This window comes from Rhea pennata, chromosome 19 (assembly GCF_028389875.1).
Source record: "Rhea pennata isolate bPtePen1 chromosome 19, bPtePen1.pri, whole genome shotgun sequence".
NCBI lineage: Eukaryota > Metazoa > Chordata > Aves > Rheiformes > Rheidae > Rhea > Rhea pennata.
The window spans coordinates 3102497-3121624 of NC_084681.1; the positions used below are offsets into that span (position 1 = coordinate 3102497).

Here is a 19128-nt window from a genome sequence, read left to right on the forward strand (position 1 = left end):
TAACCTTTAAGTTAAACAAAAAGCCAACAACAGCACTGAAGATCTGAGGAGGATCCCAAAACCATAGCACAAATGTTGCCAGGACGCATAACCGAAGGCAGTAGCTGTTAACTGGTTCTCAGTGAACCACTTCATCTACACTGGCTCATTTTCTTGCAGGCTGGAGTTTTGCCCAACCTCAAGAGAGCTCAGTAACATTGGCAGTAAGTCCCTGGATCGTAAAAGAAAAGACTAGAGCTTGTTTGGCCACAACTATCATTTTTCATATGGGACTGTAGTGAAGCTTAATCTAACGTCACAATAATTCTAAAGTTGGCAACTTGTCTCCAGGCTGTAAAACTACAGAACAGGCTTTAGTTGTAATTTGAGGATGGTCCCACTGGTCCCCATTCTATTCATTCTTGTGTTTGAGGAACTTTGAAGTATTTCTATTTAGCGAGGAGATCCTTCCAGTATTCTGGAGCCACAACTGTTAGCAAGGAGGGAAAAAAAAAAAAAAAAGAAAAAAAAAAGAAAGAAAGAAAGAAAGAAAGAAAGAAAGAAAAGAAAAGCTCATCTGTTTGGGCCTGATTTGTATCTTATCATGTTCTTCTATTTCCAGCTTTTGCAAAAGCAAGTTTCTAGATAGTTCAGTCAAATGAACTGAATTCTCCATGCTGGTGGGCTTACAGATCCTATCTTGCTTCCCCCCCCCCCTTTTTTTTTTTTCCTTTTAATCAACTCTTGTGAATGGAACAGACTAAAATAAAAGGAACGACGCTTTCAGCATGCAAGGTGTGGCAGTTATTTCAGTATCACGCTATTTCCAAAGTTTTATCTCCCCCTACTGGTGACTTTTTCCGAACGTGCATCTTCCCTTTCTCACCTCCCGTCCACCAGAACACACTTGTGGGCACCGCAGGCTCAAAGCTTCCAGTGAGGTGGTGCATAGATGGCAGCGGACAACTTACAGAAAGCTCCAGCAATAGTGGCTGGGCCAGGATTTAACAACTTCAAAAACAGATCCAGGTACCAAGAGCTGCTATCCAGAGGCACCCAAGCAAAAACACCGGTACCTGTTTTACCAGCGCTGACTCTAGAAGCAGCAATGCACGTCCAAGGCCAGAGCTCCAAAGCAGCTTCTGGGTCAGAGGCACAGCCTGGCTAGCGGACAACAAGCTCCCCAGCAGGTATCAGGAGAGGAAGGGTCAGTTGTCCAATAAGCTAAGGTTTTAACTCAAGCTTCCAAGTTTAAAAGCAAAATCTATTAAGTCTTTTACTTTCTTCCAGCTCATTAATAATTCATCCTCTAAGGCCAAAGGAAAACAAAATACAATGGAGAATACAATGGAGGAAAAAAAAAAAGACTGATTACATTTAAGAATTTAAATCATTTTATTGCTTTACCTGCCATTAGGACAATCTATAACAAAAGGAATATAATATATTAGCACATACAGTAAATCAGACTTATATCGTCAGGTAACAATACAAAAATGGTCCTCTGGTTGACTATAGCTTTCTAGGGCGATAGACTTCATAGATTTGCTAAAGGTAGACTAGCAAAAGAATTACTTCTAAAGCCCCGAATGTTAGCTAAGGCAAAATTATGCCAATCGTGGTTTGAAACGTATTTAAATTGCACACAAAGGTAAAGCTATAACTGTGATTAATATTTAACTCAGACTTAGCTGATTTATCTTAAAATCTTGTAGGTAAAACTACAAAAGGGAGTAATCAGCAAGCTAAAAGATGCAGTACTGAAACTTGATTAGAAAGCTTTGTATTTTAAAAAAAAAATGTGCACTTTTTGTGGAGCTCTAACTAGTTCACACGGTTTTTGGTGCTTCCAAGTAACATAAAGAACACATGAAGAAAAAAAAACTTTGACAGTCAAAACTGAATAAAATTGTTTCACCAAAAAAGGTAAAATTTGCTCATTCATTATAGGTTCTGGCCAAAATCCTCTATTCAACACTTTCTGAATAGAAAATTTGCACCACATAAGCATTTAAATCCCACTAGTAGGATTTCACAGTCAGAAATATCCTAAAATCTTTTGTAAAGGCCTGATACCCTCAGTGTTATTATTTTGCATCAGTTTGTAGACTCTAATCATCTACAAGCCCGAAAAGTCTGTTGAATTTGAATCCATATCACCTTGGGAAGGAAAGAAAACAAGGGCTCCGCTGTTAGAAGTAGTTGCACAACAAATGCAAAACTGCTTGCTGTCACTCCCAAATACAAACCTACGCTACTTTATATAAATTACAGTTTAAAGGAAACCTTAAAAATTGCCTACCATTATTGAACCGTGGAATTCAGTAAAAACTTTTGGGAAATATTGGTGCGCACAGAATAATGTAACACAAAGCTGGTAAATACTTAAATACGTTTAAGACTCCGCAACATACTGGACTTGAAAAAGAGCGCAAGTATGAAATATCTGTGCCATGTTAATTGGATAAGCAACGAAAGACTGCACCTTTTGTATTTAGACTCGATTTATAATTAACAAGTTTAAAAATTATAAATTGATTGATTTAAAAGAAAAACATACCTAAAATAACTGAATGTTGCTGAGAAGTTGGAACATTCATTTTTTCTGCCTCACATTTTCTACCAAGAATCATGGTATCTAAATGGACTAGCGATGATCTCTCCTGCAACTGATGCTGGCCATAAATACTCAAAGTTGTTTTACCTGGTATCAAAGGGTGAGCTGACAATCATTAAAAAAAGTCAGCCGAGGAATATGTAAGCAAGCAAGAATCACAGGGAAAATAAAACATATGCTTCCAATTCCTGCACCAATCTAGTATTTTAATATTAGTAACAGCTGAATAGCTGTGCTATTTGTATGCCAGTCTATGTACTAGAGACCAAAGTTAGGCATTTAAGGGAACATTTGGTTCTTGCCACTTTGAAGAGAAAAAATTTTAAATGGTAAATCTACAGCTGAAGAGAAAAAAAAAGTTAGTTGTGGCAAGTCAGCAAATTAAGTAACAACTCCAGTAGTTCACCAGAACTATAAACCTTGAAAGCTTTGTTTACTTTACACTTGACAAAAACGTAACTAAGCAATCTTAAGCCAGCAGACACAGGAACAAAGATACTGTTAAATTCCAACCGTAGCTTTCTTCAGCAGCTGATGCCTCACAATTGAACCCAGGATTACAGTACCCCAAAAATTAAAAACAGAAAGCTCAGTTACAAGGGCAGTTCTCATTTGAAGGGAAATACAGTAGATTATGACCATAGCCTTAAAGTATGTGCAACAATTAGAAAAACATCTTAAAAATTTTTCCATTCTTACCTCCTTACTCTATGGCAATTGGCAAGGCGTCAGGAGATCTCTCCCTCACTAAAGCAAGGCTGCATTTGCCCAAGTTGGACACTATGTTGCACAGAGAGAAGCTGTAACAGCAAAAGTCTCCATAGAAATTTTTCTTATTTAATGGGACAGAGCACAGAACTAATATGCTCTAAATTAAAAATAGTGCCATGAAAAGCTTTTTTTTTCCTCTCTCTCTTTTTAAAACAGACAGGAAGCTGCAAATGCCAGTGGCAATGTGGCTCTGCACAAGGGTAATAAAGCAGTCTGCATTTGTGAAGCATGTTTTCAATAGTGAGGAAAATTTCAGACAGACAATGATACAAAACTGTTGTACTGCTGGATGTTTCGTTTGAGAATATCCGAGCATGGACCCAGGACACGTTCAAATCGGGGTCGGTCAAGCTTTACACATTTCAACAGGCCGCGAGCGACAACTGTGGCAGCACGAGGACGGTTCATCAACAGAGCTATTTCACCTATAGTAGTAATAGGAAAAGTGTGAACAGCATTAAAAATCAACACACAAAGAGCCAAAGAAATTACCCTGCTGTAAGAATTGAATGGAAGGTAGTTCAGGATTTAATACTGATCAGAACAAGAATCTATGTAGTTACATTATAAGCAATTGTGAAGCCAGTGTAAAAGAACTACTTGAGCAACTGACAAACTTCCCCCTCCTCCTCCCCAAAGGTCCATCTGCATTCAGGTCTTTATGAAAAATGCCTAAAAAGAGTTTTCAACATCTGATCTGTTTGAAGAAAGGCCATGTCTTAGATAACCATGTAGTTTTCCTAGAAAACAAGCAGGTGGTTTTCCAAAAGGTAGTTATGAGACTAAAAAACATACTCAGAAGTTAATTTTCAACAAATTTTTTTCCCCCATTTGTTGCAATAGTTTCCCCTAACATTCCCAGGGGCAAGGAAACCCACCATCAGTTTGGGGTGTTCTGGCTTTTAAGCAGTTGGGCTGGATATCTTCATGTTCTGGACTGTGGAAAGAACTTGGTGCTCCCTCTGAGATTAAGTCTGCATGCATTATCGGGGGGGTATTTAAAAGAAATGAGGAAAAACTTTTTTCCTCTGTGCCCAATTAAAACTTGAACTCACTGGCCCCTACAATGCAGGCTGCCAAAACAGTAAGTAGGTTCTAAGGAAAACAAAACAAACCCTTGGGAGACAGGTCTGTAGGATCTGAACACAATGGAAGAGACAACCTTTAGTTCAAAGTGGGAAACTGAGTATACATCAATGGAAAGATTAGACAAGACTGTAACCTGACATACATACAATAAACATCAAGTACTAGATACTGAGCTAAACAAATCTCTGGTGACTTCTACTGTGCTCTTGAGCACATCCAAATTCAGGCCTTGCAACACAGTATTTATTTATTGTATCATCTGCAAAGCTGAAAATCTGAGTGGACATCCAAAAACATTTTTGCAAGAAAACAGCTTAGGTCTTCTCTCCCTGTACCTTTTCCATCTTAAACCTCATTTTTTTGATCTTTTGAGGGATGCATTCAAGCATTAAATAATAGGTTCCGAATAGGTTTCTTTGGGGCTTCGTTTTGTTTAGTTTTGTTTCAAAAATTCAAGTCACTTTTCTTCAGAACCCAGAACTAGTCAGTCAGGAATATCTCCTTACATAATATTATTCTTCAAGACTGCTCTGCAGGCATACATCTCCAGTCCTTATGTACGACTCTGAATAAATCAATGCTCCCTACCCAATTAGTTCCATGTGAAGATTTTCAGTATCCATAAATCAGTATTTACAGGATCTTTGCACTTTTCTTTGCCAACATAGTGAGCTTTCAAGTCTCCTCCCACCCCACCCCCAAAAAAAACCTGACACAGAAGGCAGAAGAGACCCTATTTGGTAAGTATGAGATTACATCCAGAGTACTGCACCCAGTTTTAGGCTCCCCAGTACAAGACACTGACAAAATGGAGCAAGTCCAGCAGTGCCACGCAGATCATTAGGAGACTGCAACACGGGACGTACAAAGAGATCCTGAAAGAACTGTGCCAGTCCAACCTGGAGAGGAGAAGGCTAAGACGGGAATCTTACAGTTGTCATCTTCAACCGTGTAATGAGTGGTTAAAAAGATGGAACTCTACTACTCTCACAGGTGCACAGTGAGAGGCTGCAAAACAACAAGTTGCCAAAAGGAAAATTCCTTAGGTGTAAGTAAAAATTCCTCACAATGAGATTAGTCAAACAAAGACAAAGATTGTCTAGAGCAGTTACGGGAGGTCCATCCTTAGAGATAGAAACTGGAATGGACACATCCTAGGGCAACCTGATATAACTTCAAAGCTGGCCTTGCTTTGAGCAGGGGAACTGGATTAAATCTCCAGAGGGGCCTTTCAAACATGGAGTACTGCGAGACTAAATCTTCTGCAACATGTCAAATGACTCTGATACTTAACCCAAACTGAGCCAAACTACCAGAGTTAGCAAGCACAGCAATTAAGCAAATCCACTCCAAGACTATTATCCACAGCAGCCATCAACAGAGGAAGGTACAACAGTGGCAGGGCTGTATGTAATCACAATTGTCACCATATAACTCACCAAAATAATCAGAAGGTGCCAGCCTGCCCACTTCAACAAATTCTTCATTTTCTGATCGACGCTGTAACACTGCAGCTGTTCCCTTTAATAAATGATAACAATTAGAGGATTGGAGTTTCCAGTATCACTTGAAACACTGGATTCAACAAGGGGTTCAGTTTTTTTGCAGGAATAACCATTGTGATGTCTCAATACTTAAAAACACTACACAGTTCACGCTATTTTTTTTTAACTTAACGTCTTGGATATTTACTCACCTACAACACTGACTTCTTCCCATTTTGTTCATAACACTAAGACAATATGACTAGCAAAAACAGCCATTCAGAACACAATGAAACTAGCAAGACTGACTAGCTGTCTAGAATGAGTCTCTACTCTTTTGAGGAGAGTAGGCCAGAAATTTGTTACTTTTTCCTGGAATTGCCATTTTAAAAAACAATAAATCTAAATATAAGCTTCTGCATCTCTAGTAATTTATTAGCAGTTATCTAAAAATACATTCTTGAATTTCATTTTTCTCCCAAGGTCTGTTTAGAGGCAGAATAAGCAATGTTAAACGTCAGGAAACTTCCAAGCTTTTAGTTTTGGCCTTGCTTACCTCCAAGATAATGAAGAACTCATCTCCTGGCTCTCCCTGGACCACAATCTTTTGCCCATCTTCAAACTGTACTGGTTCCAATGCATCAGCTACAGTGAGACGCTCCCACTTGTCCAAAGATTCTACAGAGACAACAATTCATTAATAGATTAACTTTTTAAGTCACAGATTGTATTTTTTCTTCTCCTTACATACAGGAGTTGGCCTATTTTCTGTTATTTGCACAGCTGTTGCCAGAAACAAGAATTCAATAGAAATTATCTTGGAATGATGTAGAAAAAGCAATACAGGTTTTCCGGTCTGTTTAAACAAATTACCACAATGACATGTAACAATAATGCACTTACTCAGCATTATTATTATTGCAGTATGATAATTTAGCCCATTTTACAATAGTATTTTCTCACTTACCTAGTATAGATACTTTACTAAGGAATTCCTCATACATTTTTCTCTTTCTTAAAGTACTCCCCTATTAAAAAAGAAAAAAAAAATATATCAAAGTAAGTTTTTTCTACTTCATGTTTGATATCAGCCTTCAACTAAAATTCAAGACACAGAAATACAGTTTAACCAGACTTACTGCATCCTGTATCACAGGCCCTAAATCCACAAGACTTCAAGGGCTTTCAAATTCCATTACTTCAGTAACGTGTCGGAAAGCTCAGCAACTTCCATAAGCACTTGAGCATTTGTCATGTTTACGAAGTGCATTCTTACTGTATAACCTTACCAAAATTCACAACACCTGTCCATGTTAGCTACAATTGTCATTCACACACACTACTTGCAACTCAGCAGGCTAAAATACAAAACACAATCAAAACATCTGACAGAAGCTAACCAGTAAGCATTATATTTGTAGTTCAGTTTAACGACGTCTATAATGCTGGAATTGTTGTTCTGCTAACCCAAGATTATGCCGAGTGATCAGCTTTCCAATCACAAAAGAGATAGCACAAGTCTGAATAAATATCTTCAGCAAGAGACAGGAGCAGATAGAAGGTCAAATAACCAGCAGAAATCAAGTGAACAGTAAAACTACAAACATAATCCAAGTTAGCACAGAGCTATCCGAGTCAATGGCATAAGCCACATATCAGCTAAAAAAATACTTGCCATCAGGATCCTTCTGTAGCTATCTCTGTCAATGCCCCACAACTTCACATTTGTCTTTGCTTTGACAGTTGCCGCTCGGGGGGTTCCATATATAAGGGCAAGCTCTCCAAAGCTCCCACCTTCACCAACGCCGGTTGCCCACTCGTTGTTCACATAAACCTGAAAGAGAGTGCACGGCAGTGAGCCAAAGCCCACGGTGTTACCTGAGCAGGACAAAGACAGCACAAAGATCCTGGTACTCCACCCTTGCTTTATAGCAAAGAGGCATCCTAGCATCTACAAGTCAAAGTGGCCCATTTCAGAATTTCATCAACACTCCAGGGGCTGAAGTATCAATATTGGTCAAAAGTTTAACATTCATTGACGAAGGGAGTCTTGTCTACATCACATGCACAGAGGCTATGCACATATACTCCGAGATCCTTGGGCAGGAAATAAAATCCTGTTACAAAAGTCTCTATGCAGTATATAACTAGAAGGACTTACAAGAGGCTGTCAGGGAAAAAAAAATATGGATGATTTGGGGTAGAAAAAGTAAAGTAGGCATTTTAAAAGTCTGTCCCACACTCAACTAGGTTCAACCCTTCACTTGTAAAGCACTAATATTCTGATTGTGTTCAAATCATTCATTTTGAAACTCAATTCAACTCAGTCTGTGCAGTCAAACTGAGCTGTCAGTAAGGACCAGAGAGGCTAAAAACCAGACTAAGTTTCTACGCATAAGAACTTATTATTAGGAAGGACGGCCTGGCAGTGCTTACATCCATTTCTCCTTGATCAACAACATAGAAGTTATCACCTTCATCACCTAAAAAAGAAAAAAAATATCAAAGATTTAATACATACCAAAAAGTAAAGTTATCCAAATATTGATGTAGATACCAGTTTTGTAAAACAAACTTTGGTATGAGTAATACAATAAGGTTGGCAGAGACAGATTTTGCACTGCTTGCAGGGTGAAATTTCATATTTTGCTGCTTTCGTATTTGTCTTAGTCCTGTGAAAGAGGACATCTACTGGTAGGCAGAAGATTAGCAGCATTTCCACGATTACTTGAAAGGAGTATTGCGTCCATAAATTTATGTAGCATGTTCTACACAGCCATCAAACCAGCATCTTTCCAATAGGTAACATATACAAGGAAACAAGCGCTCTACTCTTCTTTTTAGCTTAAACAGTGCTTCCCATAACATGGCAGAAAAGGGTCACTGGATCCAGACGACATTTTTATTTTCAAAGTAGCACACTAACAAGGGTGCTAAGCCACAGCTTGCTCACTATCTCTAACTTATCAATGTAAACGTGGCCACTTACCTTGTTGTATCACAGTCTCGCCTGCAATGTAGGTGACGGGGAACATCGCATCAAAGATGTCACTGAAAGAAGGATGTCAAAATTGGACAACCACTTAGTCACCTGCTATGCACACGTGCATTCATACACATATTTGTATCTCCAATCTCCAAATAAAGACTTTTTCTGTAACCTCTGGTTAAACTGACTGTTCTAAAGAGGCTGTTCAGCTTTGTACATTATAACTAGCTCTTCTGAAGTCTGCACTTTAGTCTTAAAAAAAAGTATCCTAAAGACCCATTCCTACCTTCTTTCATTATCATCAAGATGGGCAAACAGCACATTCTTCTCAATAGCTTTTGCCAAAGCAGCCATAGTCTTATAATCTTTTGGAATAACCTAGGACATAATCAAAAAAGTAATAGGTTAAGGTTTTTCTCCAGAACTTCCGCATTCCCCAGACCAAATAAATTACTCGCATTGCCATAAAATACTAGTCAAGTTTTTCCAGTTTTTGGAGCACTGTTAATCTAAAAACAAGTATAGCCAATGTTCACAAAAGGGCTATGCAGGAAGTAAAATCTGTATGATTTTACGCAACTTTAGAAACATCATTCCATTGTAAGTGTGGAACTCCTTTCCACAAGAACGCCAGTATCTGTTCGACCCGTCTTTCCCTATGATGAGCAGCAAATATGCTCAGTCATTAGGCTACATTTAATATCGTTGCAGCATACGATAACCAGAAGCACTTTGTTTTTGTGTCTGTGTAACACACACATGTGTGTGTGAATGTTTATATGTACTTACTGGTACAACTTATGTATAAACAGTTTAAATGCATGACAGTTCTTTCACCTCCAAAGAGCTATATGCATATCTGCTTTTTACAGTTATCACAAAATTTAGTAAGTTGTTTGATTATAGATGCAATTTTTACGAATAGTTGAGATGTAAGGCACCTTTCTAACATAAGATGCAGCATCCTCTTCTGTATAGACTTCTGCACTGATGGCCCCACGCCTTCTTCGACCCTTAACCACAGGGTTCATAGGAGGAGGAGGAGAGATTTCATCCTCCCGCGAGTCTGAACGCGAACCAGACTTCTGTTGATTCAACAACTGTTTTGTTTCTTCCTAAACAGGAAAGAAGAAATGTGTATCACATAAGCCAGGAAAGAGAAAAGAACAGTCACATATCATATTCTAATTTAGTCTGCCAATGCAAGGGAGCTTCCTGTGTACTGTTATATCCACATTACAGCAAATGAAGACTAGAGCAATCGAGATCAAAGGTCTTTTAAAGCAGATACGCCTTTCATTCATAGCATTCATACCCCATTGGCATTTATTAAGTTATATTAATAATTGAATACATTAAGAAGTATAAACAAACAACTTCACTACACTTTCTGTTAGTGTATTCGATAGGCAATGAAGAAGTTCTGAGTTTGCTATTAGGAAATTTATTGATTATCTGAAGAAGTTCTTTCCCTCAGCTGTGAGGTGTTAAGCCTTTTTGATTTGAAAGAGAAGAGTGATTCCTCAGAAATCCATGTTATATGAGAAGCTTTTGAAACAAGGTCAGGTCATGAACCAACTAGATATTCAATAACCATCAGTTATTTTAGGAGAAAGAAATATGAACACTGCTTACTAAAGAGCTGCAGGAAGGATGCTAGAGGCCAAACAGCAGTTTAAGACCAAGCCAGATTTGTCAGCTTCATACCACGTTACACATTTTCAGTATTTCCCTCAGTTACTCTGTTGTGTTCTCAGTAATATTATAGACTAGTGTACTTGCAATAAAACAAAGTCCAGCTAACTTAACAGACAGAAGTTATCTATCTACATTCCAGAAGATCCACCGTATATAACTAACATTCGATAATTAAAAATAAAACAAAAAACCTGTAGCCAAAGCATTTGAATCATGACAGCTAAGATCAATTTCTCCCGGTGTTCTGGGAATAGGATTTTAGGACAGGCCTTAAAACAGGGAATCATCTGTTTTATGAGAACTCCAAGCACTTTTAAGAGCAGGGTTTGTCCCAGTGTCCTTGATCAAATTGTTCCCTCCCCCGCGGGCAGCACGCTGTTTGGCTGCCACACTCCACTCCAAAGACGCACAGCAGCTATGTATAACAGGAACACTTTGCGGAAAGAGACGTCAGATAACCATTACAGTGGGTTTACATTTTATACTTCTCAGATAGCCAAAGAAACTGCACTGGTCTGTGAATTATGTTTCACTTCCTGATTCTTGTCCATTAATAAAATAGTCCTATATTTCAAAACGACAGGGGCAAGAGGTATTTAAAGCCTTGTTTCTCTCTTTTTATTTTAGAGAAAGAAAATCTATTACACAAGATCCTGTTAAAAATAGCTTGAGCAGTGGTTAAACTACTTTTCTACAAAGTAGAAAACACTACCAGCTGCAGAAATATATTCTCCATTCACAGACTTCTTGACACAACTCAAAACAAAAACTTAACACTTAAAGCAAGTGAACAACAGCTGCTCTATTTGTTCTAAGATCACGTAAAACAAAAATATTGTTTGAAATTGTAACTTTCAAAGATAGAAGCACTTCAGAAATATTTATCTAGGGAGCTGTGTATCAAAGAGGAACGTTTAGCAAGCAATTCAAAGCAAGTCCATTTAAGTAACAAAATTTATACTGAAAGAGAAAGCACACCTAGTAATTCCTGCCTGATCTGGGATTTAATATTACTATATTAAAAAAAACCCACACACCATCATGCAAGCATGTTTTATGTCCATGTCCTACTTTAACAAGTTACAGGTGAATAAGACAGGATATTAACTTGTAATATACCAGATATGCATATGCATATATATATATATACATATATATATATATACACACACACACACACACACACAGCGATTCTTTAGGATAAGAGGAAGATGTCCTGAGAGAGAGACAAGTCACCATACGTTCACATTATGTATCACAAGTGCCATGGAGTAAGTGACATGCCGGAATCCAATCTCATGGTTTTCATAGCAATAGCTTTTCACGTAGTCATGTTTTTAAAATACATCCTTATTATATCAGATACTAAATGACCTGCTACAACATCAAATGAGAGAGAAATTATATTAGACCAAGAAGAAAGATCAACTGTTTTTTTTCCCCCTCAGTTAGCTTAGAATTTAACCAGTGTCTACAAGAGCAAGGAAATGTCTTTGCTCAAGTTTGTAAACTCCTCAGATTAAACACAGACTGGACAACGACATTCGTAACTGGTTAGTACAACCATTATAGAGGTATTAAAAACGTTTATTACTAAAAATAGCCCATTTATTACATCTAATGCTGAACCCTGGTGTTTCAGCTGATCAAGCAGTTTAGTTTTTGGCATCAGTGACCACTAATCATATTTTTATTTTTCCTAACAGGCTATTATTTAACCTATTTAAATTGTTACTAGTAAGAAATATTACAGCTACGAGACTTTAGATTTATTAGAGAAAGGAGTTTAATAAAATTATATGACTTCATATTTGAGTTCAATCAGCTACTGAAGATGACTTTCACTCTTTAAATTTATGTTTTAGGTTGCATAATCTGGTAGCGGGTAATTGTCTTAAGACTATTAATATTCTCAATTGCTTCTGTTCAATTTGTATTTAAGATATATCAGCTCTCCAGATACTTGAGAAAAAAAACACAAACAAAAGAAACTACATCTAAACATTGCAATCTTAAAAAAAATGAATTTAAGGCAGAGATTTTTCACAACTGCAAAATAAATTCATCTTAAGTACCATGATTGTGCAAGTAAACCCCTTGGGAAAAACAGAAAATTGTTCTGGGTATGTATCTGTGGAAGCAGGGCAAGTGTGGGGAACAAGTAAAGTGATTAGATGTCAATCACAAACTTAACTGCAGTTTTCTATAAAAGCTATTACACACATAATTAAATTACATGCAATATTTCAGAAGTATACCTATTACAGTGGACAGCCACAGCCAATACCTATTACTTATCTTGCAGGCTATAATAACGATCTCTACATTATGTTTCCACAGCTCAAACTAAATTATGTGGCCAGGCACAGCACTGGATAGCTATTAGCTGTTAGCATGCATTGGTGTTACGATGCCTTTGCACAGCAAGAAGAAGAGAGGCCTTAGTCCTCCACAAATAGAAAAAAATAAAAACATTTATACAATCAATGCACAGCAATTAGATTCATGTGAAAGCTTTCATAACTCAGGAGAGGACACATCTGAATTCCTTAAGGAGCTGTAACTGCTTCAAAGGCAGTAATTTTTATGTTTCTGAACATAAATCCAGAAGCATTTTTAAATATGTTCAGTGTATTTGAATAACATGACATAGTGAATCATCTCTGTATGTGTGTTTTGTGGAGAGATGAGCTGTCAGGATAACTAGAGAGAAAATAGCAACCAAGCTTTAGTTTTAAATTACGGTTCCTTCAAAATTGAGCCCTAAAACAAAAATACCGCATCTCAGTCCCAGTCTCATTCAGTGCAGTAGATTCTGAAGCTGAATACCCTGAAAAGCAGTTCCATTTCATTTAAAGACGTAAGGGACATTACCTTCGGAAGCTGAAAGAAATAAATCCTTTTCCAAACATTTTTTGCTCAACCAGACCTAAGTACTAGGGTAGAGCTGGTTGTAACACTACGTAGTATTTGTGCTTCGGAGACAGATGTCAAAGTTTGCTCACACAGCGCAGGATGTCCACCGCTCTGTTATTTGATAGCTATCAAGGTACTATCTTACCTGGCTTACCTGGCTAGACTAAGCAAGCCACAGTTATTTTTTTGATTCAGAAAGGTAAGAAGGATGCAATGCTTTCCCTTCTAGATACAACCACACTAGCTCATGTGCATAATCTATGCCAAGATATTTAATAATGAAAGACCTTGACCAAAACTATAAGAGTAATTTATGGATAAAAAAATTGTTACCTAATCATTTTTATTTTCAGCTTTCTTGTAGGTTGACAGCACAGAGAACCATTTGCACCAGAACAAAAATACCATTAGTTATTTAACTCTGAAATACATGCAATCAAGTTCAGAGCAAGATTTGTTCTCTTGCTAAAGACAAATTAAGTTTCAAGATTAAATACTACACATGGCATGTGAGTTCACTGAAGGAAGATAACTGGCTACTACTATCTGACATTTTAAACCCTGCATATGGATTAGCTTATAATTTATTCCAAGTGCAGTAAGGCAATTTACTTTGATAATTATTAAAACAATAACAGCACAAGTGTTTACAATCTATCATCACTTCAAAACCTGAGAATCTAAGCTGGGAAAGGAAGCAGGGAAACAGGAAGGGACAATGATTTTAAAACACCTGATTAATACCTAGTTTGCTGCTGGTATTCTGAAATAGTTCATTCAAGACATCACTAAAAAAATAGCTAAGAAAGGTAAATCTGCAGCATCTGCTCATTTTTTTTTCCAGTATCTAGCATGAAACATATCATTACAAGACAATTTTAACTACACATACTTCTGATCTGTTAATTTCTACCTAAAATGAAAGACAAGCATACACCTGACATAAGCACTGAAAGGAGTACCTACAAATGACTGCTGTATAACCACAGTCACATTACTTACTAGTTATGTATTCTAAATACAGTAGTTAAATCTAATCTTTCCTCTACGTTACTCTTTAAAAACCTCACATTTTCACAACAGCTTCTTTTCTTGTCTGCTTAGATGTTCGAATTTAAAATTAATTGTCCAAATGATCAGGAAATCATTATTTCAAACGCAAGCATTGAGATGCCTATCTTATATTGACAAAATGCTTTAAACCCCAAGATCCCAGCATGTTTCTACCAACTTCACGGTAAAAAACACGGCAAAGACACCTTGAAGACAAATGCAGCAGGAACAACAAGGAAAAAATACCAAAACTGAGCTCTTGGAAGAAGGCAGAAACTGGTTTGCTCTCCTGGGAAGATGGAATACAATTACTTCAATTTGATTCCAGCTAGACCTAGGTAACTACTAGTAGTGTCCTTCTACGCTACACTTGAAGGATCATAAATAATCTGTCTCAATATAAGGAATCAAATGCCTACTGCCAACATCTACTGGAGTCATAAACAACAGTTATTATCTGACCACAGAAGGGATAGTATATCCTATCTATTAGCTTCTAAGAGGAAGTGCTAAATTGGGATTGTATCTGCATCCCAGCTAGATAAACTTCTTCATCAGTTTACATTTTGGCATACACGCTTATTTATTACAGAGATGTTTTTAAAACACGATCAACTGGCAAAACTATGAAAAGTAGGATTTGTTTTTCAAAAGCTTTCCCTTAGTTCTAATTTCAAACATTGGATGTTCATACAATAGGAACACCGGTCATATCTGAAGGTCAACCTCTAAAATTCCACAGAAAGGCTGTAAATTTAGGTTGTTCTACCCTCCTTCCCTCTCAGCACTTATTTTTACCTTCTCCAATCTTTCAAAGTATTCCCTGAGGAATCCCATGGGTCTTTCAGGTCGCACTGTACATAACTGCACAATGCAATCCTTCAGAAGTTGCTGGATGTTGTGTTTTTGGACATAGAGTTCACATTCTCGAAGACTACGCTCCTCCTCACTGCTGCTGCTGCTGGAAGCTGCCATTGCTGAAGAGAAAAAAGAAGGTTAAATAAGCCAGTGGAAATGAAGATGCTGCTGCCTGATAGAGTCAGGCACGCCATGCTGCCTAAAAGGAAAGTTATGCTGCATTATTATTTTCATAATATCACAGCATAAAACCATCTCTTATCTATAAGTCTAGTAACCAAGCAAAATGATGAGAGGGAAAAAAAAATATGAACTACCCAGGGAGAGAGACATTAAACCCCACAGTTTGATCTTCAGCTTAATAGGGCTATGGAAAAGCTTATTTAGCATGAGAGAAGAAATAAGAAATCTGGGTGCTTTACAGACTATTCCACAGACACAAGAGGAAAAGCATCTGAATGAGCTGGAAAAGCCTCAACAATTTATGCTCTGTGAGCACTCAAAGTCAGAGAATGAGATGCTTATCAGTGATGTTTCCAGCCAAACTTTCTGCTGATTAAGCCTAAGATTTCATAGATGGGAAGCTCACTTCACAAACAGCGCTATATGCTCTGATTATCATCTACCTGGCCCCATCCAGAACATAGGTGGATAGAAGCTGAGAATTACGAAGGCAAGTACTGAAAATATTAGGTACATTAAAGTCAAAACCAAAGTCAGTTCCACAAATCCCAAAGCAGTGCCCATTAACAGAAACTATAGAAGTGTTTCTCCAAAAAGCTTCTCTACTTTAAATTGGCCCACACTTCACATCTATTTTGGTTAATAATGCAGTCCCTCAAAATACATCTTCAATTGTACATGAACAAGAGTACATATCTAAATGTATATCTTACAATGCCACATTTTCAAAAGATTTTAAAGTTACAGTGCCAGCAGCAACAATTTCAAAGAAATCAGATTGAGCAGTTCTTTATCCTTTCGGGTTATAAAACCATTATATGTACATGCATATCTACATATATATGTATATATTTATATATACACACACAGAAATCCATTTCAAGCCATGATTTTCTTCACAAAACAATTAACAGTGAGATGGCTAAAGGAACAGGAAAGAATTTCTCTGGGCATTTTTGATGAAACATGAAGAAAGTTACCTGGGACAAGAGTAGTAGCAACAGCTATGAATATGTTGATCCCAGGATCAGCTTTTAAAGGGTGAAAAAGAACAGATTCAGATAAAACAAATTTCAGAGGTGACAAATCATTGAGAAGTCAAGCAGCACAGTGATATCATGTGTTTTATCCTATTTAGGCAGCAGGCTGAGAAATGCAGCATGCATGGCAATATAGGCACAGAGGCAATACAACACTGTGCCCCTTTGAATTATGCTACCAGCGATCAGATCACAAGAGTTAGCACTAAATCGCTAGCACTTCAAAGAGGCTTCATTCTTGTCGCAGCTAATCCCGGCATAAGTATGCACGGACACAGCCGTATTGTGTGTTTTACAAACACCAAGTGGGGAGTTCGCATGGGCTGAAACGCTGCCTTCAAGTTCTCCAGTTACTTCTTTTGTTTTGGCAACTCGGCACAGCGAAGGTCAACGTTAATTAACAGCCCCAGAGGAACCAAGGGGCTCCGTGACAGCCTGCGAATTACAATCTAGACCAAAAAAAAGAAAAAAAAAGAAAAAAAAAAAAAAGCTACGGCCTTATGGAGAAGCATCGCGCTGCTGCCCGTGCGCTGACGAGCACCGGACAAGCAGCAAGCACGGTACTGTCGCAGAATAACCCCCCGCACAAGCAGGTCTCCCGCAGGCCCTCTCTCCCCTCCCCCGCCGCGGCCAGCCCGCGCCGCCCCCGGCGCCGCCGAGGCCCAGCCGCGCCGCAGCCAAGCCCCGGGGGCAGCGAGGACGCGGCGGGCCGCAGCGGGGGGGGGGGGGGGGGGAGGGTCCTCGGCGCCCCGCGCGGCCCCAGGGCGGCGCCTCCCCCCCCCCCCCCGCCTCGGGCCCGCTCCGCGGGCCGCCGCGCGGCAGCCCCGGCCTCCCGCCAGGCCGCGTCCCCCCCGTCCCACCGCCAGCCTCGGGCGGCCGCCGCTGCGCCCCGGGCCGGGCCGGACTCACCGCGCGGCGCGGCGGCTCCGCCGGGCTCCTCCCGCCCCCCCCCCCGGCCTCGGCGACAGCAGCGGCGGCGGCAACGGCGGCTCCCACCGGAAACCAGCCAGCCCGGCCAATCGCCGCGCGGCGTGACGTCAATGCGCCTCGCTCTCGCCCAGAGCCGTCGCCGCGGTAACCTTAAAGGGGAGGCGCGGCGCACCCTCTTGGAGGGCCCCACCCCTTCCCTTAAAGCGGCGGCGGAGCCGCGCCTCGCCGGCTCCGCCACTATGGAGGGGGTGGGCGCCTCCGCTTAAGGGGGCGGCGGCCGCCTGACACCGCTTTAAGGGAGCGGAGCCTTCGCCTTTAAGGGCCGCGAGCCGCCTTTAAAGGGGCCGCGCGCGCGCGCGGGGCGGCTGAGGGGACCCGGGCCGCGGCGACGCGACGCGCCCGAGCCGCCATTAACGGCCTGATCCCCGCGTCAGCGCACGGCGCGGCTGGGAGGAACCGGCCGGTCAGTGCGCCGGGCTCGGGCGCTACGCTGGGGACCCGGCCGTTACTTAGCGTCGCCCCGTGAGCGAAACGCTGCTAGGAAAGAGGCCGTTTGCAGACCCCGCGCTCCGGTTGTTCTTCCAAACCGTCCCTTTTCCCAGGAAAAAGCCCCTGCCTTTAGTCTGAATTGCAGTCAAGCCTTAGCCTTAACTCTCTAATTAACTAATAAACGATCCTAAGTAAGTAACTTGCTTCGCCGTCCGTGCTGCGGGCGCCACATGCCCGCGCCAGGCGCAGAGGGCCGCGGCGGCGGCGCGGAATCGGCCGTCCTGGCCGCGTTCAACTCCGCAGAGAAGAAACCGAGAAACGTTGCCTGAGGTACGGTATTTCTAGGCAAATACCAGCATTCTGGAAGAACATGGCCAAATTCATTCTGGGTCAGAGTCCACAGAAATCGGTAACTATGCCAAGCCTAAAGTTGGTTTTACACAGCAGTTAGATTTTCCTCATGCTCCCTTTAAAGCGAGAGTTAAGACGACAGATACTGTGGATGTGTTGCACTCCTTGGTCCAGAACATCCAAGGACATTTAGGTAACCAGTGCTTGACTTGCAGGGACCTAAGTACCTTCGAGTATGTTGTCCAACATGTCCACTCATTTTTGTAAATCACTCCGTTTGTAAACTATTGTTAGGTTTATATATCTGGTCTACTTCTGCTTTAGCCTTCATAAGAAGGCGTTGGCAGCACTATTTTAAAGATTAAAAACAGCACCCTACTCCAAGATCATCACAATTCTTTCATCAACTGAGTCGTAATGTTACTTTACCATTCTTAGGCAGCTGGCTCATCTCCATTCTGCCTTAAGTCATACAGGATACATATTCCCGGTCTCATGAAAGACCAATAAATTTGCCCGTAAAAAGCATCCAAAATATCCCAAGAGGGAAAATAATTTGTTTACTTTTTAACAAAGCTTCCCAGAAGTTCTTACAAAGACTAAATTTATTACAATTTTTATGGTGCTATTTATGAACATCATGAACAACAATAATAGAAGCTGTGGAGTGGTCACCAGGAA

The 19128-nt window shown here is 40.0% G+C and overlaps 1 protein-coding gene across 2 annotated transcripts; it reads right to left on the reverse strand.

Moving 5' to 3' along the window:
- Positions 1-1355: 1355 nt before the first annotated feature.
- PRKAR1A (protein kinase cAMP-dependent type I regulatory subunit alpha) lies at positions 1356-17690 on the reverse strand. 2 transcript variants are annotated; one of them, XM_062591778.1, is made up of 12 exons: positions 17587-17688; positions 16618-16668; positions 15395-15573; positions 9871-10044; positions 9216-9307; positions 8930-8991; positions 8377-8423; positions 7616-7774; positions 6908-6968; positions 6497-6618; positions 5896-5977; positions 1356-3792 (listed from the first exon to the last, which is right to left on the reverse strand). In XM_062591778.1, the coding sequence occupies exons 3-12, from the start codon at positions 15569-15571 to the stop codon at positions 3620-3622; spliced, it is 1149 nt and encodes a 382-aa protein (XP_062447762.1). In that variant the 5' UTR covers positions 15572-15573; positions 16618-16668; positions 17587-17688; the 3' UTR covers positions 1356-3619. The 2 variants fall into 2 exon arrangements, with proteins under 2 accessions (XP_062447762.1, XP_062447763.1); XM_062591779.1 differs by lacking the exon at positions 16618-16668 and having other exon boundaries at positions 17587-17690.
- Positions 17691-19128: the final 1438 nt, after the last annotated feature.

Coding starts and splice junctions, on each gene's coding strand:
- PRKAR1A (XM_062591779.1), bottom strand. CDS start 15,571: ATGGCAGCTTCCAGCAGCAGCAGCAGTGAGGAGGAGCGTAGTCTTCGA. Junction 6,969..7,615: donor GCTACAGAAGGATCCTGATG/GCAAGTATTTTT, acceptor CTTTTTTAATAG/GGGAGTACTTTAAGAAAGAG. Junction 3,793..5,895: donor GGCACCTTCTGATTATTTTG/GTGAGTTATATG, acceptor TTACTACTATAG/GTGAAATAGCTCTGTTGATG.